This window comes from Peromyscus eremicus, chromosome 16_21 (genome assembly GCF_949786415.1).
Source record: "Peromyscus eremicus chromosome 16_21, PerEre_H2_v1, whole genome shotgun sequence".
Classification (NCBI taxonomy): Eukaryota; Metazoa; Chordata; class Mammalia; order Rodentia; family Cricetidae; genus Peromyscus; species Peromyscus eremicus.
Window position 1 is genome coordinate 36,804,255 of NC_081432.1, and position 12,312 is coordinate 36,816,566.

The 12,312-nt window shown below is 46.4% G+C and overlaps 1 protein-coding gene across 2 annotated transcripts in view; it reads left to right on the forward strand.

The window, feature by feature from the left end:
• The window catches only part of Fam178b (family with sequence similarity 178 member B), a 135,633-nt gene that overhangs the window by 26,491 nt on the left and 96,830 nt on the right, over positions 1 to 12,312 (forward strand). The window contains exons 3-4 of one of the 2 annotated variants that reach the window (XM_059282204.1): positions 662 to 723; positions 2,802 to 2,915. The exons of the other annotated variant lie outside the window; for it this stretch is intronic. Of the exons in view, the coding sequence (XP_059138187.1) occupies positions 662 to 723; positions 2,802 to 2,915 (176 nt within the window). The remainder of the gene's footprint in view (positions 1 to 661; positions 724 to 2,801; positions 2,916 to 12,312) is intronic. 2 annotated transcript variants of the gene reach the window in all.

The following is a 12,312-nucleotide window of genomic DNA, read 5'->3' on the forward strand; positions in this document are numbered from 1 at the left end:
AGTAGAGTGTGGGACACTTAAGGGCCCATGGGCTCAGGAAATTTATTTCAAGCATAGTGTTTCAACTATTTGCAGTAGCACAAGATTGTTAGTGGCTTAAATGCCTACCATTGGAGAAGGAATGAATGATGTTCTAGTCATGTTCATGTCTAAGAACACCCTGACGATGTTAATTGAGCACATAACATGCACACACAGGTACATACGCATGCACACATATATATACATATACACACATACACATGTGCATATATACACATACACACAAATACATATACATGCACACATATATACATACAAAATACACATGCACACATACACATACACATACACAATCTCTTTGGCCTTGATATGAAATGACACTCAAGATGTATTTCTGATTGGAAAGAGCAGAGTACAGGATGAGGCATGTGACATATTCCATTTGAGTTACAGGGACCGGTGAAATTACTGCTTGCTTGTCCTTGTATAGCAACATCTGAAAGCACACAAGCAAGCTCACCTGGTGGGACGGCACTGGGAGAGAACCTCCATACTTTTGAATTTTTAAAAAATCCTATGACTGTATCATCTGTTCAGAAAAGTGAGCAGAATACATTAATGTCAAATTCTCCTGTCTGTTTTTGCCTCTCCTCCCCATGCCTGTGTCCTGTCTTTCCAGATTGCCTCTGGGTGCTCAGAATACTATGTCAACAACCTGGATTACTTACTGCAAGAGAAGAGGTGGGTATTGGGTGAGGTCTGTCATAGGAGTGGGGCCATTTGTGAGACAAATGTAGACTGAGGACTCTGGGCAGCCCCCTGTGGGGATGGGGCATCCTTCCCAGCAGGTATGACATGCCCTGTGTGCTCTGACTAGTAAGAAACAGGCTCACATTCAGGTCTAAGAGGAGGGGTACCTCCACCCACATCAGGAGCAAAGCCCTCATCCCAGGTCTCTCTTCCTCCCAGCCTTCACCCTTACCCAGTTCATGCCACTAGGGTGTCCCATCAGAGGGACATGGAAAAGAAGACAGCTGTGGTCCAGCCTGAGTCTGGCCTCTGTCCTGTCCCAGTACTGAAGTCCTTTGGCCCATTTTCCTTCTCACTTTATCTGATCATGCTCGCCGCCTTCCTGCCTCCCAGCCCAGCCGCTTCTCCTAGAGAAGTCAGGCTCTGAATGCTGTTCCCTCTGCAGTTTCTGGAGGCAGAAGTCACGTTGGTCAGCAGCAGAAGTCCCTTAGGGGTGCAGCTGGTGTCAGAGACCAGCACCTGTCTCTTTTGGAGTGGCCTCTCAGGGAGGAGGTTGGCTTGCATGGAAGGGCCCTTCGGAGTGGAACTGTAGACTCCTCCTGTGCACAGTAGATACTTCACTCTGTGAAGTGGCCAGGAACAGCTGCTCATGTGTGGGGCCTGTTTGCTGGCCTGCGTTTGATGGTGTGTGAGCAGATGATGAGTCATTATTCTCATGACCTAATTCTTCCTCTGTGTCCTTTTCCTGTGTGCATGTGTGCACACAAACTAAATGCACGTCAGTGTGTGTGCGCACTGAGCAAGGTGGAGCTCCTGCCTCTTAACTGGTACTGGAATCATCCATGCCCGCCTTCCCAGGATCTTTTCTCAGAACTGCCAGACCTGCATTCTTGCTTACAGAGTATAGTTAGGTATACACATGGGCTGGACAGTTGTTGTCTCTGGTTTTACCCATTCTGTCCACTCCAGAGTCAATCTGTCTCCTTCCTCTATAATTACTTTGGTTTTTAATGTCTCAGAACTGTTGTTTGGTTGTTATTGTTGTTGTTGTTGCTTGAGATGGAGACTTGATATAGGAGTTGATGGTACCACTCTCCTCACCCCAAAATATCTTGAATCTGGTGTTTTCCGTACTAACAAGTTGCTTCTTAGGGCCCCAAATAGCAGGCTTGTCCTTGAACCTTGGAGAGGGAGGGGTGATATCTCGTAAAGGCAGATAGGACAGGCCATGCTGCTCCTGGAAGGCTGGGGCAGGAACTCTGGGTGCTGACAGGTGAGAGGGGTGAGTGGGAGATAAAGCAGTGGTGTAGTAAACCATTTGGACACGCACACCCACTGAATCACGGAAGCGCCTTAAGAGGCCGAAGCGTGTTTTTCTGCATGTTAAAGAAAGATCCCTCAGACTGTCCTGGAAGAACACACCTGGGTGTGATGGTGAAGAAGCAGCAGAGCTGAGGGAGTGGGGGCCTGGGGAGGGCTCCGAGCTTCTGCTGGGTTGTGTGGTGAGCTGCCAGGTTCTAGGTTGTTTGGGGAATGAAGACTCAGACACATGACATGAGAGGGAGCCAGTCACATGGGCTAGAAATCATCAGGTATAGGGCTGCTTTTAGGGCCTTGGCAGGAGATGGAATTTTTTCATACTGAGGCTCTGTAGTGATGGGAGGGAAGGCTCTGGCCTCTTGAGGCTGGAGAGTCAAGTGGTGAGTTGAGGCTGCCAAAGACCAGAGAGTACAAGCCTCCTCTCGTCATGTGGCTAAGCCCTGGTAATAGAAGAGCAGGCCCAGATCTGGGGATGTTACAGAATGAGCGAATGTCAAAACAAGACCCACAAATACACACTGAACATTGTGTGGCAAAGACTGTCTTCTTTCATCATTGCCCACTGGAGACAAAGCAGAGCTCTGTCCCTCAGGAAGTAAGTATCAGAGCCTTGGTTAGGACACCAGGAGTGTGGCCTTGCACTTCCTAGGCGTGCTGTGCTCTGCTGCTGGGGGAAATCACTAGCCTGGGGAGATGGGTGGAGAGCAGGTAGCAGTGCTGAGGCTGACTCAGGCTCTCCTTTCCCCCAGAGCACAGGCCCTGGAGCAGGAATGGGAGCAGCAGCTGCAGCAGGAACATCCCAAGCTTGACTCATCTGACTGTGTCGAAGACGACAGAGAAGCAGTGCTCACTCCTGAGCACAGGTAGGAGCAGGGCCTCTTACGGGTGTGGGCAGAATTTCAGCCTACAGTTTGTGCTTCTTCCTCTTCCTATGGCCACAGTCAGTTCAAGAGAAGGCCAATCATCTGTCTGCTGCTGGGCTTCTAGGACGCAGGGACCGCAGCAGCCCAGTGATGGGTGAAGTTCCTAGGACCTTATCTCATGGGGAACTAGCGACACAGCAGCCACAGTCTTAACTGAAAAGGGCCTTTAGAGAGGAAGCTGTGGTCGCATGAAATTTTCATCTTCCTCTGACTGGAGGAAGGGAAGTGGCAGTCAGTGTGTTGTCTAGCTTTGTTGACTCAGATTTCGTGGGCTATGGTTTGAGGGAGGGCAGAATTCATCCACTCCATGAGTTCTCAGATGCCTGGAGACTACAATGGAATCCATCTTTATGATATTCTGTTTTCCATGTGTGATGGTTTGAATAAGATGTCCCTGTAGGCTCATATATTTGAATGCTTAGTCACCAGGGAGTGGAACTCTTTGAAAGGGTTAGAGGATTAGGAGGTGTGGCCTTGTTGGGGGAAGTGTGTCCCTGTAACTTTGAGGTTTCAAAACCCGTTGCAAGCCCAGTCTCTTTCTCTGCCTATGGATCAGGATGCAGCTCTCAGCTACTACTCCAGTACCTACCTGCCTATATGTTGCCATGCTCTCCACCATGATGGTAATGGACTAAACCTCTAAAACTGTAAGCAAGCCCCCAGTTAAATGCTTTCTTTAATAAGAGTTGCCTTGGTCATGGTGTTTGTTCACAACAGTAACTAAGACAGAAGCTGGTACCAGGAATGGGGTTTTGCTGTGACAGACCTGACCATGCTGTTCATTGGAGGAATACAGAAGACTTTGGACTAGAAAGTGGGTAAGGGGCCATCCAAGTAGAGGCATGGAAGACAGTGGTGCTGAGGGTGATTTGAACTATAGGGGTCAACTGAAGAAGTTTGAGATGGGAAGAATATTAGTAAGAGATGTAGAGACAATTCTTGTGATATTTTGGCAAAGAATATGGCCACTTTTTGTCCTGGAAAATCTGCCTGAGGCTAAATTGAAGAGTTTTGGATTAATGGCACTGGCAGCAAATTTCAAGACAGACAGTATTGACTCTTGCTTGGTCATTAGTGGCGAGTCTTATGCAGATCTATAATGAAAATGAGGAAACTGAGCAAGGAAAAATAAAAAAATTTACAGTTTGAGGAGAAAGGGAGCACTGGGAAATGTAGTGGAGCTAAATCCAGTGCTCAGGGAGATAAAAAGAAAGCTTGGGGGGCTGGAGAGATGGCTCAGAGGTTAAGAGCCCTGACTGCTCCTCCAGAGGTCCTGAGTTCAATTCCCAGCAACCACATTGTGGCTCACAACCACCTGTAATGAGATCTGGTGCCCTCTTCTGGCCTGCAGTCATACAACATAATAAATAAATAAATGTTTAAAAAAAAAAAGAGGGCTGGAGAGATGGCTCAGAGGTTAAGAGCACAGGCTGCTCTTCCAGAGGTCCAGAGTTCAATTCCCAGCAACCACATGATGGCTCACAACCATCTATAATGAGATCTGGTGCCCTCTTCTGGCATGCAGGCATACATGCAAGCAGAACACTCTATATATAATAAATAAACCTTAAAAAAAAAAAAAAAGAAAGCTTGATGCTATACTGAATAAAGAGAATGGTGACCTCAGGGCAAGACCACACCCAGCTAAGCTTCCAACTTTTGAAAAGGAATTAAAGAAAAGCTCAATCAATGAAGGAAATGTGGACAACAGAAAGTTGATGCAGATGATATTAAATGATATTAAATTAAATTAAAAATATTTAATTTAACATTAAATGATACTAAATACCAGCCCTAGAAAGCAGCAGAACGTGGCAGCCTTGGCCACATGGTTCTGGCTTTAGAATCAAGAATACAAGAAAGGGGTTGTAGAATCTCCCTTCATGGTTCAGAAAAGCCACTGAGACCAGATGTGTGTCAGGGGTGTCCCTGAATCAAGGCCCAGAGAGGCCATTACATGAAGCTGTGAAGGTGAAGTCTGGATTTCATCAGAGACCCCATGATGTTGGAGATGCCAGAGTCAAGGGATGCCTTCCAAGAAGAGCTACAGGCTGGGTATGGAACCAACCCAAGATGGAGAAATGTGCTGCAGTCAACAAAGCTGAAAGGAGTTGACTGTATGAAGGACACTTGGATATGCAAATGCAGAATTTGGAGTTTGCCCTGCTGGTTTTCAATCTTGCTTTGGTCCAACATTTCCTCCTGATTCTCACTATGTCAAGGGTCTCTAGAGTCAGAGAGCTTATGGAATGAAAATATATATATAAAGGGAATGACTTACGGGCTGTAAGTCCAAGTAATCCAACAATGGCTAGCTGTGAACAAAAAGTCCAAGAATCTAGTACTTGCTCGGTACCACAAGGTTGGATGTCTTAGCTGGTCTTCTGTATATGCTGGAATCCCAAAGAAGTAGGCTCCAGTGTTAGTTAAGGAATGGATGTGCTAGCAAGGTGAGGGCAAGCACGCAAAGAACTATTTCCTTTCCACCCCTTGATTCCTGAGCCCTCGGGTCCTGCCTATGGGAGAAACCACACCATCTGTTGAACGCTGTTTCAAATCATATACTGCCTTCTGGATAACACTGTTCCAGCCTTCCAGCTGCTGCAACCTAATTGATGCTGTAACTGTGTCTTCAAAAGGACATTCCATCTTTCTCTTAGGCCAGCTGCTTCAAAATGGTGGGGAACATGGTAAGACCAGGGGATTCCATGAACGTGGACCCACTGTCATATTACTCCGGCTGTAAAATAAGTTCCCTGGTCAGAAGCAATACTGTGTGGAATACCATGTTGGTGGATAAGGCCTTCTGTAAGTTCACATTCTGTAAGGATGGTGGTTTTGGCAGAAGCTTTACTTGAAGGAAAGGCAAACCCATAACCAGAATAAGTATCTACTCCAGTAAGGACGAAGAGTTGTCCTTTCCATGGAGGAAGTGGTCCAACATAGTCAATCTGCCACCAGGTTGCTGGCTAGTCACTCCAGGGAATGGGGCCATATCTGGGGCTCAGTGTTGGTCTCTGCTGTTGGCAGACCTGGCACTCAGCAGCAGCTAACCAGGTCAGCCTTGGTGTCTGGAAGTCCATGCTGTCTAGCCCGTGCATAACCTCTGTCTCTGCCACCATGGCCACTTTGTTCCTGGGCTCATGAGGCAATGACAGGGATGGCTGGGGAAAGAGGCTGACTGTCCACAGAACAGGTCATCCTACCTATTTGATTACTGAACTCCTCTTCTGCTGAGGTCACCTTTGATGAGCATTTACATGGGACATATACCATGAATCTTCACATCCCATGCCCATTTGGTGATCTATCCAAATACTTCTTCCTCAGATGTCTTTCTCACCAATTTTCTAAAGGTGCTCTTTCCATATCCCTGACCACCCGGCCAGTCCATTGGCTACAACCCATGCACCAGTGAACATTTGCATATCTGACCATTTCTCCTTCCAAACTAAATGTATGACCATGTTTACTGCCCAAAGTTCTGCCCACTGTGAAAATATCTCTTTGCCTAGGTCTTACAGGGTTGTCCCAGAAAGGGCTTGTAAAGTGGCTGCAGATGTCCACTTCTGGGTAGTGCCTGCATAACATGAAGAACCATCAATAAACCAGGTCCTTGTCTTCTCTTCCTCAATAAACCAATCATAAGGCACATCCCATGAAGCTCTAGGTGCATGCTTGGCATCAGATGGCCTTGTAACTGGAGTAGAAACTTGCTCCAAAATCCCAAAGGTCTCTTCTGTGACTCACCTATAGGACCTGCCAAAGACTCCAAACAGCATCCCTGTCTGCCACTGACACCTTACGTACCATTAGGTCTGATGGATCATACGGTCCATGGCATAGAGCAGCCTGCACCTGTTGAAGAGCCTGCTCCTGCTCCAGGCCCCACTCAAAGCTAGCAGCTTTCCGAGTCACTTGCTGTATGGGTCAGAGTAACACACTCAAGTGAGAAATGTGCTGTCTCCAGAACCCAAACAGACCCACTAACTGTGCTTCCTTCTTGGTGGTGGGAGGAGCCGAGCAAAATCATTTATCCTTCACCTTGGAAGGAGCATCTCTGCATGCTCCACAACCCTGGACTCCTTGAACTTCACTGAGGAAGAAGGCCCTTTACTTACTTCCCATCCTCTGATATGCACATATTATCAAAGAGTTCAGAGCGGTTGCTACCTCCTGCTCACTTGGTCCAATCAGCATGATGTCATCAATATAGTGTACCAATGTGATATTTTGTGGAAGAGACAGATGATCAAGATCCCTTCTTACTAAGTTGTGACACAGGGCAGGAGAGCTAATATAAGGTAAAGGTATACTGCTGGCCCTGCCAACTGAAAGCAGATTGCTTCTGGTGGTCCTTATGGACAGGTTTTGGTTTTTCAAGACAGGGTTTCTCTGTATAGCTTTGCACCTTTCCTGGATCTCACTCTGTAGACCAAGCTGGCCTCGAACTCACAGAGATCGGCCTGGCTCTGCCTCCCGAGTGCTGGGATTAAAGGTGTGCGCCACCACCGCCCGGCAGAAAAGACATTTGCTAGATCAATACTTGCATACCATGTACCAGGAGATGTGTTTACTCTGCTCAGGTAAGGAAACCACATCTGGTACAGCAGCTGCAATTGGACTTACTCCCTGATTGGGTTTTCAAAGTCAACTGTCATCCTCCTTGATCCGTCTGTCCTCTGCACTGGCCAGACGGGAGAGTTAAAGGGAGATGTGGTGGGAACCACCACCCCTGCATCTTTCAAGTCCTTGATGGTGCCACTAATATTTGCAGTTCCTCCAGGGATGTGATAATGTTTTTAGTTCACTATTTTCTTTGGCAGAGGCAACCTTAAAGGCCTCCATTTAGCCTTTCCAACCATAATATCCCTCACTCCACAAGTCAGGGAGCCCATGTGAGGATTCTGCCAACTTCTAAGTATATCTATCCCAATTATATATTCTGGGACTGGGAAAATAACCACAGGATGAGTTTGGGAACCTACTGGACCTACTGTGAGTCAGCCTTCGGCCAAGACTCCATTCATCAACTGGCCTCCACAAGCCCCTGCTTTAACTGGAGGGCCACAGTGTTTCTTGGGATCTTCCAGAATCAGCATCAATTCAGAACCAGTATCCAACAGACCCCAGAAAGTATGATCACTTCCTTTCCCCCAGTTTACAGTTACCCTTGTAGGAGGCCATAGGTCCCTCTGGGAAGGACCAGAGAAAGGCTAACAGTGAAACTTCTGGTGTTTTATCAAGGTCCTTCCTCAGGGGATCCTGTCCCTCCTTTTATTCAAGGGGTTCTGGGTCTGGCTTAGGTCTGGAAATTGATTCATCGGCCAAGATCTCCTTTTGCCACCATCCAATGGAGCCTTTCTTTCATTTGTTTGAGATTTTTCTGCTTATACAGATTGAACAAAAATTCAGTAGGCTTCTTACCTATTTCATGCCTGGAAACATCATGATTGATTAGCCAGTACCAAAGGTCCATACCAGTCACGCCATAGTGAAATTCACCTTGCCTGTGCTGATGATTATGTTAGGCCATTAGGAACATTGGGTTGCCTATGCTGCCCATTACAACAACTATGATCACCTTGCCTTTGGCCATCTGGCCTCTGCTACCTCAGGTCTCAATTAAAAGCACTGCATTTAATTCATTCAGTTGAACAGCAGCACCTCCAACCCTAAGGTCTGGCACAAGGAAAAGGGCGACAAGAAAACTCTTCAATGTGCTGGGTCCCCTCTCACCATTTTGTGTTTTATAGGAGCAGTGAAGGGCGTGTCTTCTGGGTTTCCCTGTTATGGAGTCTTCTGGGCTTCCCTGTCATGGAGTCTTCTGGGCTTCCCTGTCAGGGAGGATCAGGTTTACCCAGTGTACCCACTCTAGCATTGTGATTTCCCTGAGCCTTAAAATCCCTTCATCAACACTAAGCCAAGAGACATCGGGCATCTCCAAGCCTTTTTCAGTAGGCCAGCTTTTGGCAAACACTTTAGCCAAGCATTCAAGCTTTTGAAACCTTTTGTAACCTAGAATCTCCACTCAGAGGGCCTGTATCAGTGAACTCAACCTGATCTTGTTTTATGTTCCTTCCACTATCATCCCACACCCTTAAAATCCATTCCCCCAAATATTCCCCAGACTTACACTTGAATGAATTAGCAAACTCATTGAGCTCTTTAATAATTTAGCGCACCTCCTCATTGACTGCACTTTCTGCTTCCTCTTCCGGAGCCTGCTTTACCTTGGGTCTGGTTATAGGTCTAGAGGCAGCTATTGGCAGGCCTTAAGCGTCACCAGTGTTGTCTTCCTGGCATTTCCTTCAGAGAAAGCCGTTCCTGGTTTAGTGGCCAGTGAAGGAGGAAAAAGGCGATATTTCAAAGGGCGGGGTTGAGGTACGACTTCCTCCGGTGAGATAAACGCTTGAGAACATGAAGGTTCGAAGTTCTCAGCTTCACTAGGGTCCTCCCACACAACCCCATCCCAAGTTAGTAGGATCCAGTTCTTTACCAATTAATGCTCTTACATTGACCACTGATATCCTCTGAGGCTGGTACTTGAATTTTTGATAAAATTCAACAAACCTTATAATGAGGGCTTTTGGTTTGATTTTATGTAACTCGGGCTCCGTGGATGCTTAAGATAAGGTTCTCTTCCAGGGCACACTTAGAAACCTTTAAACTGTTTATGCGTATCTAGAGCTCCCTCCCTCCCATCAGTTTTATCACTGAGTTCTTTATTGTCTTTCACTGTATTCTGACGTTGGTTAATTTTATCACAGAGCTCATTCCTATCCTTTATCAATTTATCCAGCCAGAGACATCATTTTCCCCCAAACTGTCAAAAGTTTCATATATAGGGTCACCAAATCCATTGCCACTCACAATGGGTGACTCGGGATAATCAAATGCATTCATCTCTTTATGCTTGTAATATAGTTCACACCATTGGCTTTCAGCACGCTCCGAGCACCCAGGAGAGGGAGTGACTGGAGAGGCTTCAGTAGCTACAGGTGCTGGTGAATTGAAAAGCCTATCCCAGATACTTAAAAGTTTAAGATTCATCCTTATACTTCTGTTTCTCTAGAACCACTTCTGGTACCAAAATCTGTATTAGTTGTAGTTCTCTAGAGTCACAGAACTTATGGGATGATTCTCTCTATATATAAAGTGGATTTACTGGAATGACTTACAGACTATAGTCCAGCTAATCCAACAGTGGATAGCTGTGAACAGAAAGTCCAAGAATCTGGTAGCTGTTGAGTCCCATGAGGCTGGGTGTCTCAGCTGATCTTCTGTATATGCTGGAATCCTGAAGAAGTAGGATCCAGTGTCAGTGAAGGAATGGATGTGCTAGCAAGGTGAGGGCAACCAGGCAAAGAGCAAAAGTGTTCTTCTTCCATGTCCTTGTATAGATTTCCAGCTAAGGGTATAGCCCACATTAAAGGTGAGTCTTCTCACCTCAAGATCTGAATTAAAGGCCTTTGTCTTCCAGCCTTAATATCCGGATCACAGGTGTGTATCTTCCTACCTCAAAGATTTGGATTAGAAGTGGATCCACCCACTTCAAACCAAGCTGAAAATCTCTCACAGGTGTGCCCTCCATTTCTGGATTTGTAGTTCACTCCAGACATAGTCAAGTTGACAACCAAGAATAGTCATCACAGCTCCCTTCCCCTCCCCCAACCCCCATACCACCCTCCTGAATGGTAACGTATATTCTGTACCATTGTATGTTAGAAGTATATGATCTGCTTTTTTATTTTGATATTATAGAAGGTCACAATTAACAAATTACCATGAATCTCAGAAGAGACTTTGAATTTTGAACTTTTTAAACAGGTTTGAGACTGTGATAGACTTTGGGGACTTTTAAAGTTGGAGTGAATGCATTTTTGCACTATGATATGGCTATAAAATCTGTAGGGGCCAAGGAGTGGAATGTAGTGGTTTGAATAAGATGACTCCCATAGGCTTATATAGCTGAAAGCTTAGTCACCAGGGGATGGAACTCCTTGATAGAATTAGAAGGATTTGGAGGTATGGCCTTGTTGGAGGAAGTGTGCTACGTGGGGTAGACTTTGAGGTTTCGAAAGCCCATGGCAGGTCCAGGCTCTTTCTCTCTGCCTGTGGATCAGGATGTAGCTCTCAGCCACTGCTCCAGCACCTGCCTACATGCCGCCATGATGATAATGGACTAAACTCTGAAGTCCCTAATCAAATGCTTTCTTTCATAAGAGTTGCCTTGGTCATGGTGTCTGTTCACAGCAATAAAACAGTGATAATATACCATGTATCTTAGCCCTTTAGTTAAGCTGTGAGAGTTCCATGAACTAGGCACATATAAACAGCAGAAATCTGCTTTTCTTTTTTGTTTTGCTTTTCATGAGTTTGTGTAGCCCTGGAAATTCTGGAACTCTCTCTGTAGACCAGGCCTGCTTGAACTCAGAGATCTGCATGCCTCTGCCACCTGAGTGGTGGGATTAAAGGCATTTACTACCACACCCAGCTCTTAGAAATCTGCTTTTCACAGTGGATTCTGGAGCCTGGGAGTTAGAGGTGAAGGTGCCAGCCTGCCAGGATCTGGGGAGAGCTCTTGTGTCCTCAGTTGGAAGAAAGAGGGCTAGAGACCTCTTTCTCTGAGTTGTTTTGAGTGTGTTTGGATTTTTTCTTCCAGTACTGGAGGTTGGACCTAGGACTTGATGTGTACCAGGCAGACATTCTTCCACCAAGCTATAGTCCCAGCCTGGGTTCTCTCATCAATGGCAATAATCTCCTTCATGAATGTTCCAGCCAAAGATGAGGCCGCTGCCGCATTGAGGGTTAGGATTAACTAGGCACTTTGGAGAGACACAGGCATTCAGTCTGCACGGCACCAGGCATCCGTAGCTCTGCCTGCTGGCTCATTCACTCATTCATCTCATCAGTGTTTATTGTCAACTTGTACCAAGCCCTGTGCCCTCATGTTGCTGGCTGCCAGCCCAGTGAGACACAATAAACAAGACAAGTTATATGAAAGGCTGACGGTAGAGGACAATATGGGAAGGAGATGCAAGGAAGGCCGGGAGGGGTCGCTGGATGAGGGGTGAGGAAAGGCCTTTCAGAAGGTGACTGTTAGCAAAACTGAAGGCAGTGAGAGCCAGACTTGGGGGCTTTGGTGCAAACACACTTGGTGTGTTGGGCATCAGTGAGGTGCGTGCAAGGACACAGGCTGGGGAACTAAAAGTGGGTGCTGGGACTTGGAGTTTTTTGTTCCAAGTGAGCTGACCACCACTGATTTGACACACGATCTGAATGACATCCTGTACTAAGGACAGACTGGTGGAACAGGGACAGAAGGGAGCCATGG